This window comes from Balaenoptera acutorostrata, chromosome 1 (genome assembly GCF_949987535.1).
Source record: "Balaenoptera acutorostrata chromosome 1, mBalAcu1.1, whole genome shotgun sequence".
Classification (NCBI taxonomy): Eukaryota; Metazoa; Chordata; class Mammalia; order Artiodactyla; family Balaenopteridae; genus Balaenoptera; species Balaenoptera acutorostrata.
In genome coordinates, this window is record NC_080064.1 from 128529460 (window position 1) to 128547199 (window position 17740).

A 17740-nucleotide genomic window follows, 5' to 3' on the forward strand; every position below is an offset into this window, starting at 1 on the left:
GTACACATTTATTTCTCCAACTGAAACAGGGTTGAACTCCATGATTTCTAAATCCCTGTCTGGCTTAGGTTCTATAGCTTGAGATTTGTAATATGATGTGGCATTTCTTTCTGGATGAAGTCTTTTTTTTCACATCCTTCTACTCCTCCATCTTGATTGGAGCTCCTCGGATGAAGTCTTTTTATAAAAGAACCCTTCACAGCATGCCTATAATAGAGTTTAGAACTTCTACCTTTGAGAATAGCTCATGTGTTCTTTTTTTCTAATTGCAGTTTTTCCACTACTCCCAAGGGCAAGTGTATGCCGGGAATTATCCACCATTTAAGGACAGAATCAGCTGGGCTGGAGACCTCGACAAGAAAGATGCATCAATCAACATAGAAAATATGCAGTTTATACACAATGGCACCTACATCTGTGATGTCAAAAATCCTCCTGACATTGTTGTCCAGCCAGGACACATTAGGCTTTATGTTGTAGAGAAAGGTACTTCCTTGAGTATTTTTGCAGTAATGATACAGTCCCCTTTATCTCATGCTTAGTTAGAGAACAAGAGTTACATTTCAGGGTGTGTTTGGAAGGGGTATTTCTGCCGTACAGTTATGCTGCCTGTTTCCATCGACCTGTGGCTCTACCGAACATGCCTGGGGGTCAGGGAACTCATTCCAACCGGAGTGACTGATTTCTCCATTTATATACCTGCTGTCTGGAGCATATTGATCAGATTAAAGGAGTCTGAATTTTTCACTGTTAATTAGAAGTAAGACCAGATTCATTATAGTTGGATGGGGTGAGTATTGGGAAAGAAGGAGATTAATATTGTTTTAATATTCTCCAGGAGAATATTAACAGTATAGCTATTGGCAGAAACAGTATAGCTATTTCTTCACCTTTTTTGGAGAATAAGCAGGAAACGCAGGTTCTGCTGTCTCATTTCGAGACAAAGTCTGCTTTGTTGGAGAATAGATTGAGGTAAATTCACATCCCCAGCTTTTCTTTGATTTTAGAGCATTGAGAGGGATTATGTATATAGAAATGTTTTTAGTTCTAAAGCTCATTCTTTATCAGCTAATGTTCCTCTGTCATCAATTAGGTACTAGGATCTCATAATTTGGATAATAAAATGGTGTATGGTAATTGCTAAAGGAAGACACTTGTTTATTAACTTAATACAATTCCATTTCTTCTCTCTGTCGCAATGTACCTTAAACCTATTTTGTTCTTTCTCTCTAGAGATTGTACCTGCGTTTCCAGTTTGGGTGGTGGTGGGTATAGTTACTGCTGTGGTCCTAGGTCTCACTTTGCTCATCACCATGATTCTGGCTGTCCTCTATAGAAGGAAAAACTCTAAACGGGATTACACCGGGTAAGGAGCTCTGCTTTTGGGGGGAAGGGTGGAGGGAAGGAATCAGAGTTTATGAAAACTTCTGTATGTGTTATGGGAAAAGAATTGTGAAGAATTAGCTACTGTTAGCTTTCATGTCGGAATCGAGCCATCTTCTTAGAAGACGTTCTGACGCGGGCAAGCAGAAATCAGTGGCCTGCTGTTAAACGTGGGCTATGACACTAATCCCTGTTTCAGTTTCTTTCTTAGGTTTGGTGAAATGGACTGCTCAGTAGTCTGTGCTCTGTGTTTCAGTATCATCCACTCTGCAATTAGCATTATTAAGCCACAGATATCACTTACCTAATATGAGTTTAATTTGATCTCTAGGTAATAATCTCATAAGGTTCTTCTTTTCAGTTAGGTAAATATAATAATAATAATAGGAGTATGCTGATAAATGACCCCCCACCTGATGTGATGATGCAGGGCTTTTCCTGTTTGTAGTTTGGTAAGGAGGTTTATTGCTTTGACCATTCTCAGATGCATGGCTGGACTTATCCAAGCTGAGTTAATAAGAGTTGAACATCAAAATATACCAGCAATAAAGAAAAGTAGACTTTCGTTCTGTTTGCGGCTTCTCAAAGAGAACACCTTTGAGCATAGGGTGTGTGTCTAATTGAAGGACCCTCTCTTTTTGCCACTCCAGCTGGAAAGCTAGCCTGTATAAGCTTGGTAGAACTCGTGTGGTAAGACTGAGAGCGAGGCTGGGTTTCAGTTGATGTAGCACGAGCTGCGTCCCAGGTGCACGGAAGGGACTGTGGTTGAGAGGGTTGCATGCCCTGGACTCCCTGGCTGGTGGATGGTGGGGACCTCTCGCTTTGGGCTCTACTGCTCTACTTTTTAGGAGTGCTGTGTTTTAAGGAGTTTAGGTGTTCAAATTCAGATATTATTTGCTTGGAATGTTTCTATTCTGCTGACTGTACCTGCCCCCTTGCATGGTGAGTGGTTTATGATGAAATATAACCGGAGCATTGGTTTTCAACATGAAACTAATCCAGGGTGGTGACATGCCAGTCTCTGTAGTTCACGCTTTTTGGGTTAATAAAGGCACAGAAAAGTGTGCCTTAGAATTCTGCATGGCGTCGTGAATGCTGCTATTCTTCTTACTTTGGTTTTTTTTCCCCCCTCCCCTGCCTTTTCTACCTTGGTGTGCCGGGATCAGATCCTGCCTATCTTCCACTTCTTAAGAAAAGCTGACATAGACGACACATTGGGCCTATAACAGGGCTGGGTCTCCTCTTCCACTCCCACTAGACACATGGTAACTAATCACATTGGCCGTTGCTGTTAATATTCATGTGTATGTATTCAGCCCATCTCCCTTGTTGACAACTAACTAGCCAGCTCTGAGCTAACCCAACAGCTATCATGGTTTGTCCACAAATATGTCACGTGTCTGTGTTAGAAACATGTTGAGTGTACCATCCCAATGAAATTGGGTTGTCAGGTTTTATGGTCATCTGAACATATATGTTCTTCATGTAAAATGCCTTTGTGTGTGTGTGTGTGTGTCTCTGTGTGTGTGTGTGTGTGTGTGTGTGTGTATGTTTTAGTTTTTTTATACTTGAATTGTATTATTACTGAGTTAGACTCTTTGTGTTACAATACTCAAACCATTTTGGTTTGTGGCATATAGCCTCCCGGTTCAGAGAAGGCACAGTTTGCAGAATGCTTTGTATGCTTTGGTCTTAGTAACGACACTTTAAATGTGATTCTCTCCACACGCCTAAGATTTTTAAAAAGTACATCATAAGGGATTGAAGCTCTGCTGAAGACACATCCCATCAGGGAATCCTTAATGAGTTACCTCCTGGCATTCACTTTCCCTGGTTCATTTATGAGACAGGGCTTGCTGTTGAAGACCCCGCTGCCCCTGAAAAAGTTCAGCCCGTGTGATGTGGCATTCCACGGTTCCTTATCATCCATGACTTCCTGGATTTTCTTTGGTTTGGTTGCGGAATTGGTGGGGAAACAAACTATGGGGACCTAGGGAATGGAAGGAATGAGATAAGCCAAGACTATGAGCCTGGATCTGGATCTGTCATTTTGGAAGCACATTCAGAAGAGGTTTGCCTCTGATGATCACAAAAGCGAATTGCTATCAAGAAGGTATAGCTTGCTCCTTTAAACCTGTATCCCAAAGGAGGATTTACGGTAGGGGAAAAAGCCAAAGCAGCAAAAGGATAAACGTACATTGTAGCCAGCATCCCATCCAGCAGATATCATTGTTGTAAACTGGGGCAAAGAGATTGTAACACATTGGATTCTGTACCTCCCCTGGAGTAGCTTCACTGACTTGGAAGAAATAGTGTCAGGGATAAAAAATAGTTTCAAGATATGTGATTGTTTTGATACTCATTGTTTTGTTGAGTTTTGTTTTTATACATCTGCTACTTCATTTTGTCATCACTTGCATTTCTATATTTTTTGTTTCCATTTATTTTAATTTTTTTTTTTTTTTTTACATTCTCCAAATTGCCAACTCATCAGCTGCAATACATCAGAGAATGTGTCACCGGTTAAGCAGGCTCCGCGGAAGTCCCCCTCCGACACAGAGGGTCTAGTAAAGAGCCTGCCTTCTGGATCTCACCAGGTAATGGCTGATTGCAGTTCTGCCCACCATGCCATGCTCTGCAGTTTGGTGCTCTGTCACATTGTGGGGTGTGGGAAAGAGTACTGAGCTGTGAGAAACGGACAGAAACAGAGAGAGCAAGAGAAGCAAAGGGGAACGTAAGGGCTGGTTTAGGAGGACCACAAGAAGGTGTGTGGAGAAGAATCTGACTTGAGTAAAGGTTTCCACCAAACCACCACTAACAGATTGGCCCAAGCAAAAATTAGGAAATGGCTTTGTCAGATGTAAATACTTCTTCCTTCATTGCTCAAAGAAATAAAGCTAGTGAACTAGATTCTATACTGAGGTGTTCTATAAGCCATGGAATTCACAGGAAAAAGTTGATTTTGGTGTTGGTAGTAAAACAGAAAAGTTATTCTGTATGAATTCTTTAGGAGAAATTGAAAGTAAACATTTATCTGAATAGTTAGTAGGCTCGATGAACAAGGAAAGGCTTTAGTTTCTACTTCTTGTAGAAAGTACAGAGAAGAAATAACTTTCATTTGGAATTTAGCACGGAATCTGGCATTGAGGTTAATATTGTGTTTTGGCCATGCTGATGTAACTATAAATGGCAGAAATTCCAGAGCTTAGTACCGATTCTGGTCTTCTGGGGTAGAAAGCATTAGAAGGAATGTGGCCAGTTATAACTTTGCCCTGAGGAGGCGGGATTGAGGGTGTAGTGGGGCGGGTGGATTTAAGAGGAAGTAAAGGAGAACAGTGTTTTGTGGAAGAAGTATTCCACAGTCTTAGTTCACAGTTGTCCTACGTGGTGAGGAAACTGAGGCATTGCGATGTTCAATTACTAAAAGCACAGACCCCGTTAGCAACAGAATTGGGGCGAGAACCTAGATTTCTAGGCATTGTCTTTCACAACATCAGGCTCCTTACTTGTTCCTAGTCTGTCTGTCCATCTCTCTCATTCTGTTTGTCTCTCCGTCTGTCTCTTTCTCGGATTATGTCATATACCTCAGTTCACTAATTTGGATTGTGAATGGGAATAGGGTTGTGAATAAAGGCGTTAGAGTTACAGGTAGGCATAATACCTAAAGAAGCCTTGGAAACTTTTTCTTCTGTCCTTGAAGTGCCATGGGCGTTGTTCTCCTGTTGAAAACAAACGGGGAGGAAAAAAAAAAAGAAACAATGGACTTTGGACGTTGGAAAACAGGTTGTGCAGCACCATGATTCCTAAGAGAAGGGAAACAAATAAGGGGAGCCCTGTGATCGGCCCAGCTTACTCCTCAAGGCATTTTCCAGGCTGCAGTGCTGAGGGGAGAAGAGAAACAGCTTACCTGTCTCACTGAATTGAGGAGGCGGAAATCAGAGTTTGGGGAGGCCTCCTTATCTTCTTGAGAAAGGATGCACAGCAGATACAAATTTTGAGGCTTCGTATGGTAGGCAGAATAATGACCTCCAAAAGATGTCCACATCCTAATCCCTGGAACCTATGGGATATGTTACCTTACCTGTCAAAAGGGACTTTGCAGCGGTGATTACAGATCTTGAGATGGGGAGATTTTCCTGGATTATCCATGTGGGCCAAATGTAATCATAAGGGTTCTTATAAGAGGAAGGCAGGAGGGTGAGAGCCAGAGATTTGAAGATGCTATTCTACTGGCTTTGAAGATGAAGGAAGGGGTCACAAGCCAAGGAATGCAGGCAGCTTCCATAAGCTGGAAAAAGCAAGGAAGCAGATTCTCCCTAGAGCCCCTAGAAGGAATGCAGCCCTGCTGATACCTTGATTTAGCCCAGTGAATCACATTTCAGACTTTTGACCTCCAAAACTGTAAGATAATACATTTGTTTTTAGCAGGTCTAAAATTGTTTCTATTCTCCTCCCTCAAGCTTGACTGATAATCTGGTTGGGTAGGATTCCAGGTTGGAAATCATTTTCCTTCAGCATTTTGGGGCATTGCTGATTTTTGTAGCTTCCAATGCTAAGAAGTTGATACAGTTCTGATTCCTCCTCCTTCGGGTGGGACCAGTTTTATTCCCCTTCTCTTAGAATCTTTTTTATCCCTCATGCTCTGAAATTTTATAAAATTGTGGGCCTTTTTTGTTCATTGTACTGGCTACTCAGTGGGCTCTTTCAGTCTGAAACCTCTGCCCTTCAGTCTTAGGGTATTGTCTTCCATTATTCTTTGGAAAATTTCCTCCTTCCATTTTCTATCCTCTCTTTTGGAAATTCCTGTTAGCAATTAGATCATCTAGAGCAGTCCTTTCGTTTTCTTAATTTTTTCTGTTTTGCAGTTTCTTCTAGAAAATTTCTGCAACTTTATCTTCCAACTTTTATTAAATATTTAATTTCTGCTATCTTTTTATTTAATTTTCAAGAGCTATTGCTTATTCTCCGGTTCTAATAGCCCGTACTTTTCATGGATGCATTGTCTTATCTCTCTGAGCATATCATTTTTTCTTCTGTTTTATGATTTTTAAAAAATGTTTTCTTCTGGTACTGGATTTTGCTGTTTCTTTTGAATTCCCTTTTTTCTTTTATAATTTTTGTCTTTCATGTTAAAAGCTTTCCTTAAAAGCCCAACGATCCTTGCTTATCTGTTCGTATTGAAGGCACTCAGATCTGATCACGAGCTCTTTTCGCAGAGACAGAGCTCACTGGGTAGTAGGCTTCACTGTTTGTATAAAGTGCTGGCTGGCTTTCACTGGGGGGACCCCCTAAGTATCGGTTGCTAAGGTCTTTCCTCTTGGGTTAGTCGATTTCTCCAGAAAGAAATCCTCTGATCTCATGCTTGGGAATGGAGCAGAGGAAGGAGAGAGGAGGGCTCCTTGTTCAGTAAGTGGATTTGCCCGCCCTGTTTTCAGCACCAAGACCCCACCCTGCTATGACTGCTGTCCCTGAGTCAGAGATGGGCTCAGCTCTCCTGTGAGTAAACCCCCAGGGTTCTGCCCAGGCCTGACTCTGTGGCGTTTTCTGGAGGTTAGTGAGAAGCAATTCAAGCACTGTGTCAATCTATATTATCATTTTTCAGCATTTGCGGTATGACACCAGGTCAGCTTTTGAGAGGAAAGCTGCAGCGTGCCTCACGATCGATTCCTAGGTTATTTCCTTTGCGCTCAGGGCAGGCCCCTGAAGGCCTCTTCTCTAACATGTTGCAAATCAGGGTTTCTGTTCAGTGACATGTACCTGGAGCACCCTTTGTCTTACTTGGTTATTTTTCATCAAGTCATACTGTACCTTTTATTTTATGGTTACACAACTTGTTAAAGACATTTTCTGCCTTACCTGTTTCTGGAACTTATAAAGCCTTTGTCGGTCCACACAAGGCTTGGAAGTGGACTGTGTGATTCCCTTGGAGATTTATCTTCCAATTTTTGTTTTATTTAGGTTTGCATTCAGTGGTCAACTTGGAACAGGGGCTGCTATCCTGGGGTTGAAACATTTGCTTCAGATACTCCACAAAATTCCTAAGCGCTACAGGGCCTTAGGTGATGCTGGTGTGTGCTCTTACTTGCCATCACACGCCATCTTCAGTACGTGTATCATAAACACCTCTGTGTCAGAGCACCAGAGGTTTTTATGGAAGTTGTTCTTACCAGGATCCTTTTGATATATCTTCAGTTGTTCAAACTGAGGCAGAAAAAGTTTCACGGTTTAGGAAAAACTGGCTTGACCTGATATGTTCCTCTTATTAGGTAATTTATGAGATTAAGTACTTTTTGTAAGTTGAGCACAACCAAAGGTAGCAATTGTTTTGAAGATTCATTCATTCCATTGCATGTTCTCTTTGATCACTTCCACACACACTTGAGTGCTCAGCATACTTACAGTGTAAACTGGACGTGGGAAATGCAGGCATGAGTATCACCCAGTCCCTGCCCTCCAGAACCTCAGAGTCTCCTGGGTTGTTCAGGTCATTTTCAGGCTTTTCTATGATATGGAGAATTTTTTTATGTATATATCCTGACAAAACAGCCTTGAGGAAATCTTCATATTTAGATAGACATCTTAGTGTTTTAAGGGTTAGTGATGTGTTACAAACTAGTATTGACTCTGGGGTTCAGCTCATGGTGTTAGCTTGCGGGGCATTATTTAACTTCCACATCTGTTCCCTTATCTTTGAAATGATGGGTTGGGGCAAGTTGATCTTTAAACCCCTTCTCATTTTTCCATTGCTAATTATAAGAGTCCATGGTACACTGTGCCTTATAAGGAGAGGTTTAGGCAGTTGCTGCCCACATATTGCACTCAGATCTGTGAAATGGGTGCATGGTAGGGATATTTGCAGACTACCCCTTGGGACTTTCTTCCAAGGGTTCTATCATGACATGCTCCCTGGTCATCAAAACCTTCCATTTTCTATCTGCAGGTGTCATCTGAGAGTCTAATAGCATTAGTCATTACTATTTGGACGAATAAATAACTCAAAGTTATTTTATCAGAAGAGAAAGAATACTAGTGCTGCAGGAAGGAAATTTACAAAAGATGAAACATAATAGCCAGGCAGGGCATTAAGTGCACTATATTACTCATCTGTCTTTGGCCACTATTTTTGTTATAATTGGAAGACTAGTAACAGAAGACTTGACTAAAAGTACCTTTAACAGTAAGAAGGGACTTCCCTGGTGGCGCAGTGGTTAAGAATCCGCCTGCCAATGTAGGGCACACGGGTTCGATCCCTGGTCCGGGAGGATCCCACATGCCGCAGAGCAACTAAGCCCGTGTGCCACAACTACTGAGCCTGCGCTCTAGAGCCTGTGAGCCACAGCTACTGAGCCCGTGTGCCTAGAGCCTGTGTTCCGCAACAAGAGAAGCCACCGCAGTGAGAAGCCCGCACACTGCAACAAAGAGTAGCCCCCGCTCGCCGCAACTAGAGAAAGCCCACGGGCAGCAACAAAGACCCAATGCAGCCAAAAATAAATAAATAAAATAAATAAATTTAAAAAAAAAACAGTAAGAAGTTTATTAACTCACAAGAGGCCCAGCAATGTCATTAAGACTCAGGTTCTTTCCATTTTATTCCTTCATCCTCTGCATATTGTCTTTGTTCTCAGGCTCCTTCCCTCAGCCTCAGAATGGCTGCCATGGTTTCAGGCAGTTCATGGAAAAATGCACCTGAGCTGAATTCCTAGAGCTGAATCTCCTCCCAGGTGGTTTTTATTATGGAGGAAAATCTTTACCTGAGGCCCCCCAGCAAACTTTTCCTAGTCGCCTTGGCAGAGTGGGTCACATGCTGATTCCCTTTCCAGTCATCTGCAGGGGGACAGTAGTTATGATCGGCTTCACCCCTGGGGGCAGGGGAGAGCGGGGTCGTTTACCTGAGCGAAGGAAAGGTGCACACCAGAACCAAATTAGGGCTCTTCCCGCAAACAGAGTGGGAAGTTGAGTTGGGAAGGGTGTTAGGTAGGCGCTGCCTAGAGTCTGGAGTATTCTGGAATTAGGGAAAAGATAAGTACAAATCTTTCTTTGCAACGCTTAGCTTTGAATGACATTGGTTTCAAATAATTTTTGTGAATATATCCTACAAACAGTTGGTTTTCTAGATCCTTTTCTGGAAGTGGTTAATGCTTTGTATACAAAAGGCAAGTGGGAATTCCCTGGCGGTTCAGTGGTTAGGACTCCATGCCTCCAGTGCAGGGGGTATGGGTTTGATCCCTGGTTGGGGAACTAAGATCTCGCATGCCGTGTGGTGCAGTCAAAAAAAAAAAAAAAAAAAAAAGGAGGCGAGGGGCAAGTATTTATGGAGGACAGTGAGTGGAACAGTTATGTATTTGTCAACTATAGTCTATAGATATGTAATGTCTCCAGAAGTACAACATGTGCATTAGTTCATTTAGTCCTCAGAACAGCCCTGTGAGGTAAGTTCTTTTACTGTCCCTATTTTACACGTGAAGAAACTGAGGCTTAGTTAGGTTGAGTCACTTGCTCGAGGTCAGTAGTTAGTGGAAGAGCTGGTATTAGACCCCGATCTGTGTGTGGCTCTAAGGCATGTATTTGTTCTACCCTGCCTGTCCAGTTCTTTTCAACTTCGTTTTGATAATCAGTTTCATTTATCGCCAAGAATGTCACAAGACACATCTGTTTCACATCTATATTTGGTGATGTGAAATAAATACTGAAAATGTGCTTTGTGAACAGTCAATGAGCATGTGGTAAAAACAGATGTTCTCTCTTAGTAATACTTGTGCGAGCTTGTCAGGTGTGAGTCCTCTAGTGCCTGAAGGACCAGATTCAGATTCTAAAGGGCTACAGAGACCATGGAAAGTGTACTTCAGGATATAATAGCTTCCGAGAAATTAATATCTGTTCAGAGATAGGTCTCCTTGCTCTTCCATAATCCTCTTTTCCTGGACCCTCTTCCCACACATTCACCAGTATGTTTTTATATTGGAATAAATTTCATGCAAGTAGAGTTCAGGGGAAATTTCATCTCTAACTGAAACTAAAAGAATAGACCTAGGTCAAGCAATTAGTCTCTTGAAACATTTTCAATAGTAAAGACTATTTGTATAATAAGTAGTTAGGGAAAATATATATGTACAGAGCAATTTTTCACTTGGTTATGGTAATTCTTTGTGGCAACGCCAAAAAAAAAAAAAATGGAGGATGAGGGAAAGGTGAGTGTCAAGATGTACAGTAAAAACAGCTCCGTTAAGGGACTTCCCTGGTGGCGCAGTGGTTAAGAATCCACTTGCCAATGCTGGGGACACGGGTTCGAGCCCTGGTCCGGGAAGATCCCACGTGCCATGGAGCAACTAAGCCCGTGAGCCACAGCTACTGAGCCTGCGCTCTAGAGCCTGTGAGCCACAACTACTGAAGCCCATGCGCCTAGAGCCCGTGCTCAGCAACAAGAGAAGCCACAGCAATGAGAAGCCCGCACACTGCAATGAAGAGTAGCCCCCGCTCGCCGCAACTAGAGAAAGCCTGCGCACAGCAACGGACTCAACGCAGCCAAAAAAAAAAAAAAAACCAGCTCGGTTAATGTAGGTGTTATTGTTGATATTGTTTTAACTCTCGAACACCCCAAAGTGAATATCTTAGCGATGGCAGGTACATTTCCAAGTTGATCTTGGTTCACTGGCCCCTCCTGAAGTCCTCAGTGGTCTTCTTGGCCCTCAAAGTGTCAAAGTCCTGAGGCATGTCCCACAGAGACCCAGGGTACCTACAGCTGCCAAGTCAACCTTGGAACCCGACTTCAGAGAGCTGTGTTAGATTGAGCTAGATTCATCAGCAGATTCCTGAGCTCCAATTCTGGTGAGAATTCCTCTAGATCCATTCTTTCATCCACCCCTTCATCCAACACCTACAGTCTGCCAAAGACTATTCTAGGCATTTAACAAAGCCCCTGACCTGAGGGCCTTATTACATTCTAAGGGGGAAAGGGAGTGAGGACATTAGATAGTGGGAAGCAATTTGAAGAAAGTAAATCCATCAGTAGGAAGGAGTTCCTTTTATCCCTCAGTGTTTTCCCAGTTACTTTCAGCAAATTGTTGCGTTCTCTTGCCGTGAAGGACAATACTGTCTCACATGAAAGACCTTACTGGTGTTTTAACATTTACTGACCAATTCAGAGATTATTCTGTTATTTTTCTTTGTTGCTTTCTCTGTGCTCTTTCTTTTCCACTCGCACAGTTTATCAGTTATCTATTGCTATGTAACAAACCACATTAAAAGATAGTAGCTTAGAACAACCACCAGTTATTTGGCTCCCACTTCTGTGGGTTGGTTGGGCAGGTCTTCCGGTCTAGGGCAGTTCAGCTGACCTCTGCTGGCTCGCTCGTGCATCTGCAGTTGGCTGGAGAGCCGGCAGGGGTCTCACTCATAGGTTGACAATTGTCAGGCAGTTGACGGGCCAGAGAGACACAGGACAACTGGGCTGTGTGTCTCCCATCAGCCAGCAGGTAGCTTGGGCTTCTTCACATGGTGGTGGTGGCTCTGTGGGTTCCAAGATCAAGGAGACAGTGGAAGCTGCAAGGCCTGTTGAGGTCTAGGTATGGAACTTACACATGTTACTTCTGCCACATTCTGTGGGTCAAAGCAAGTGATAAGACCAGCCCAGATTCAAGGGGTTAAGAAGCAGGTTCTTACTCTTGGTGGGAGGAGCTGCAGCATTATATTGTAAGGGTGTAGACGCAACAAGGGAAAGAATTTGTAACCATCTATCACATGGTGTAAACTCCTTCCCCCATGAATACACCCTAAGCCTCCTAATGGATGAGGTCTTATTGTCTAGGAAGTTACATAATTTAATTTCAGGATCTGTTCTGTTGGAAATGGCTGTTACCGAGGATCCATTAACTTACTAGAAAACACTTTTTTCATTCTTTTCCTGGAAGTAGAAAATAGTTAAAATAGTTAACTTTAACTTTTTATTTTGTAGAATCACATTTAACTTGCAGCTTTTTGAGATGAATATAGAGGGTTTCAGTTTGATTCAGTATTAACAGCGTGATCTGTTGTGTTACCCATGACAGGCATGAGAGTATCACACACTGACTAAAGACAAACACACTGACTTTGACTGCTTGATTTACTTGACTGGTAACCTCGGTATATTTTCAAGTATATTTGTATAACAATATGTTCATGAGAATAATGATTAATATGTACTGAGTGCTGCCAGACACTGCTTAAGTTATTTGTAGATATCATCTCATTTAATTCTCACAACCATCTTAAGACGTATAATACTATTGTTAGTGCCATTTTAGAGATAAACTAATGCTTGGGGGTTTTAAAATATGCCTGAGGCCACATGGCTAGTGCTCACCAGTGCTACTACCATGCCCAAGAAGAGCAGCTCATGAGTTCAGACTGCAGATCTGCCAACGTTCAAATGGGTCTAGCCCTTGGGTGTTATTTTAATAACTCTACTTTTAGGTGCACCATTGTATAGCCCTTACAGCTGGGTTTATCCCTTCTGTAGAAGCTGGGGGGCCTGAACACCACAGGATCCCACGTTACACACTAAAGGATGCAGGTTGTGGGACTTCTAGATGGGAATGAGGATGTTTGGGGGTTTTTTTCCATTTTTTTCTTCTTTTTATTAGTAGACTTTATTTCTTAGAGCAGTGTTAGGTTTATAGAAAAATCTAACAGAAAGTAAAGAGAGGTCCTATGTACTCCTTCCTCTCCAAAGTTTCCCTGATTATTAACAACTTGCATTGTTGTGGTACATTTGTTACAGTTGATGAATTAATATAGAAAACATTATTATTAACTAAAGTCCGTGGTTTATATTAAGGTTCACTCTTTGTGTTGTACATTTCTGTGGGTTTCACCAAATGCGTATGTCATGTATCCACCATTACAGATTCATACAGAACAGTTTCAAGGATGTTTATTTTAAACCACATACTTTTGGCTACTGAGCTTATGATTTCAAAGTTGAAAGCTTAAGCATAGTAGTAGACTATTCAAGGAGAGATTTCCCTGGATTGGGAGAGAAGTCGACTTTGGATTATATTAACTTGTCTTTACCCCTAAAACAGGCCTATTTTGTTGTTGTTGTTTACAATTTTAGAATCTCTGGGTTGGAAGGGACTTTAAGGGTTGTGAAGCACAGCCACCTGTCTGATATTTGAACCCTCGGCCTCCCCTCCTTCCCCAAGAGTCAGAGGACTCGCTCTGCCCCAGGCAACTTTGCCTCGCTGTCCCAGGTGGGACCCTGACAGCTCTCTTCCTTACTGCTGAGGGTGAGAAGAGGACCTCTTCTACTTTAGTCCAGTTAGGGCTTTTCCGTATAGCTCTGTAGATTGTGGCTTTGGGGTTATTTTAAATTTTAAAACAGGAAAAATGGTTACCTGATCTTAGATACCAAAGAAGCAATATTTTTATTGGTTATGATAAGATTAGACTAACAGAATTATACTATAAGTAGGTACGTGTAAGAATATTTGAAGTTTTTTTAAGTACCTATTTGTATAAAGTGACCAGTTCTAATTGATTGTATTTTCGAGTGGCACTGAATATGCTGGTTTCTTGTATCATTCTGAAAGTCATGATTTCAGTGGGTCTCGGGTTGACAGAAGTGCCCATCTTTGTCCTTGAGACTCCCAATTACAAGAGTTGAGGAATTCTGTGACAGGTATTAAGATAAGCGTAACTCCTGAGAAGGAATACTATATTGTTATAGAAATTTTAAAACAGATACAGAAGTAGACAGAATAATGTAATAAATCTCTACGTACCAGCTTGAACAATTACCAAGTATACCCAATCTTGTTTTAAAGTCAATCCCGGGAAAAAAATAAAGTCAGTCCTGGACATACTGTTCCTAAGAAGGAACATATGTACCTGAAGACATTCAAAAGAGGGAACTCTTCGCTCTGGAACCCTAACAATATTCACTTTAATCATTGCTTCTGTCCCTGCACCTAATGGGGCCACCAGTTTTTCCAAACCTCTAATTCTACTTCTCTTCTCCAGGGCCCAGTCATATATGCGCAGCTAGACCACTCTGGCGGACATCACAGCGACAAGATTAACAAGTCAGAGTCTGTGGTGTACGCGGACATCCGGAAAAATTGAGAAGACCCCAGTCATATCCTAAGCAAGAAACAAATCCAAACTGGACTCTTGTGCAGAAAATGTAGCTCATAACCATGTGTGGCCTTGGAAACCTGGACACGGACAAGCACATGTTTATTCATAGAGGGAGAAAAAGAAATGTATAAAGGATATGTATAAATATTCTATTTAATCTTCCTGATGCGAGGAGCCAGTATTGCATGATGAAGAGATGGTATGATTCTAAGTATACGTAAATTGTCTGTTTTTGTACTTCCCTTCAGGGTCATTTACAGTTGAGAAAATTCAGACACATTCCTATCACCATCATTTAGATGTGGTTTGCCTTAATGGAGATGGTAGTAGATCTTTTAGTATTCCAACAGACATGGCCTTTTCATGTAAGGGCTTAACCCGCCTTCGCGTTTATTGTACATGGAGAGTGGAGCTGCTATGATGGAAGCATGTTCAGGGTGGCCTTTAGCCCAGGGTGTACCACCTATTTGGCGGTTGTTTTTAGAAAGCATCCATTCACTATGCCACTTGGAGACAGGGTGAGAGGTTTTTGTTGCTATTTTGCTCTCTAAAATACAGGGCAGTTCTTAGCTTTCAGTGTTGTGTAGACTATAACATCACACCCTGTAAGCATATTGTCCCAATCTGTGGATTCATCATAGCAAGATTAGCAAAGGATCAGTGCCAGAAGTCACTTCCTTCCAGGTACTTTTAGATCATTACCATAATCAATACATAATTGAAGTAGGGAACCCAGGCCTGGCTTGAGGAGTACCTGTACCATTTGGAGAGCAAAAGGTGTGTTACATTCTTTGCTCAAGTCCTTCGTACTTGTAATAAGAGTCCCCATACACCTGAAGGAGCTGAGTTTCATTTCCTTTTAAGTAAGTAGGCAGAAATGGAATAATTAGATTGCCAGTCTCCAGTATCACAGAGCTCTCTCTAGAGAATCTTCTATACGAAGCTTCAGTCATGCTTCCAGCAGGGGCAGCATCAGTCATGGCTTCTGTAATAGATTCATGATGCGTCCAAGGCCTTTTGAGGCTAAAAAGGGTCATGATGCGTCCAAGGCCTTTTGAGGCTAAAAAGGGTCTAGATTTTTAAAATCAGCAAACAAGGCTGGTACTTCTACGTTGGGAATCTCTTCTGTTTCTGGTTTTTTGTTCTTTGTTTCTCCCTTCCTCCCTTCCTTTTTTTCCCCCCACCCCCATTACATGGAATTGATAAACAATGAGATGAGGAGAAATCTAGACAATTTGGGCATCCTTCTCAATTTATTTTCTCCCATTGACCACCGCCCCCAACACCCCATCTCAAACCTATGTGTTTTTTTAACTAAGACTGAAAAAAGCATGGTGAAAATCATTAAACATTTATATTGTCATTCCCCCATTTTCTGAATTTTTTTTTTTAAAGAATTTTTTTTCGTTTAAAATTGAAAGCCCACAGTTAGAGGAAGAATACCGACAGTAGGGTCCCAGGGCGTGTTCAGGTAAGTAGGGATGACGGCTAATGTTAGTTTTTCTCTCATTTACTTTGAGGACCCCTAAGAGCTGCCTCCACCCCCACCCACCCCCCCACCCCCTACCTCCCCACCCCCACCCCGTCTTGTCATCTTTGTGAGGGAGTTTGAAGGCTGAGTTTTAAGGAAACAAAGAAGGATTTAGATTTATAGGTGTGCACGAGGTGGTTACGTAGAGAAAGGGTGCGTGAGCTATAAAATGAACTCTGCCCCGTGCGTGCGGTCTTTTATTTGCTGAGGGACTATTTGTTGTTATTCGCATGATTCTCCAACTTACATTCCGTTGATATGTACGTGAGCGGGGAGCGGGCTTTGTCATCACACATACCTGCCATCTCTGAAGCTGGTGCGTCTGGCGTGCGTTGCGGCGTGGGAGGAAAACCCGCCGGCTCTGCTGCGTCTCCCTGTTCTGTGCTCACAGGCCCCGCGCAGGAGAGGGACGCGGAGCACTCAGCCCGAGACAGTTCTGCAAAGTGGTCAACTTTGCCTTGCGCCCTGAGGCTTCTCTGCCTCCCCGGTGAAAACTCCAGGAGCCTTTAGGAGACATTTTTGTGTGTTGGGAAGGCGGGGGTTGGTGCTGGGATGTCACCCTTCAGGCTGATGCCAGGATACTCTTGGTGAGCCCTCCCACTGTGAGAATTGTACAGCCATCCAGGACTTCAGGGGGAAAGAAAACACGTTGTGGTGAGACCAGGTGTGTGCATTGATATGTGTAACTTCCTTACAGTCGTTTTCGGCAGAGAAAGGGGGATCCTCCTTATCCTCCTTTTGCAAAGGTCCAGGGAATCTGCTATACGTACATTCCTCACACCTCCTATAGCAAGAGCCCTGATTTCCCTGCATGTTTGTGAAGCTGCCACCCAGAGCACCAGCCCTCACTTTTGCTAACCACAGCCGTGGGCCTTCCCTCCCCTGCCTCCCCGTGGCCTCCTCTGCGGGGCAAGGGTGGTCATCTGCCAGCTACTTACTCTGGGTCTGTGACTGATTTGTCTGAGGGAAGCGGCTCACACCTGGGTGGAGCACCTCAGGGTTGGGGCTTTTTCCAAAACTCCTCACACCAACTCCTGTGGATCTTTTTGACCCTTTCTCCTGTGTCCCAGCATCCTCGTCCCTGGACACAGATGACAACAGCAGGGTTGCTTCCAAATGGCAGGGCTGTCCTTTCCATGTCTGATTATTGGCAGAATGAGACCTCTTAAAACTACACGTGATTTTTCTAAGGGGGCACCTAAAGGATTACTTGAGATTAAAATTTCAATCTATCTGTAGTTTTTCAATGGAAATGTATTCAGCTAGGTAAAAAAAAAAACCCATCAAGTTCATTAATTTTTCTTTTTCAATTGTATTTTTGTGAATATTTTAATACATCTTTTTCAATTATTGGACTGTGTTGTGTGCTCATTTTTAATCAAGTGAAGAAGATATCAAAGCCCTTTCTTTAATTTATCCTGCTCCAGCCACACCGGCTTCTCATTCTTCAGAAACACCACACTTGTGCCTGCCTCAGGTCCTTTGCACCTGCCGTTCCCTCGGCCTGGAACACACATTCTGCACATTTGTATGGTTTGCTCCCTCACTTCCTTTAAGTGTCTACCCACATGTCACCTTCTCAGAGAGACCTTCCATGATATGTGAAAGAGCAACTTCACCCACCCCTGGCTCTTGCTAAACCCCTTAACCCGGCTCTTTTTTCTCCCTGTCAAACTATTTATGTGCTTGTCTGTTTTCCCTACTAGAACA

The 17740-nt window shown here is 42.6% G+C and overlaps 1 protein-coding gene across 1 annotated transcript in view; it reads left to right on the plus strand.

Annotated features, from left to right (window-relative positions):
* Window positions 1–17385, plus strand: part of MPZL1 (myelin protein zero like 1) — a 64050-nt gene extending 46665 nt beyond the window's left edge. The window contains exons 3-6 of the mRNA XM_057529854.1: window positions 273–486; window positions 1234–1366; window positions 3878–3980; window positions 14383–17385. Coding sequence (XP_057385837.1) covers window positions 273–486; window positions 1234–1366; window positions 3878–3980; window positions 14383–14484 — 552 coding nt within the window. The 3' untranslated portion in view covers window positions 14485–17385. The remainder of the gene's footprint in view (window positions 1–272; window positions 487–1233; window positions 1367–3877; window positions 3981–14382) is intronic.
* Window positions 17386–17740: the final 355 nt, after the last annotated feature.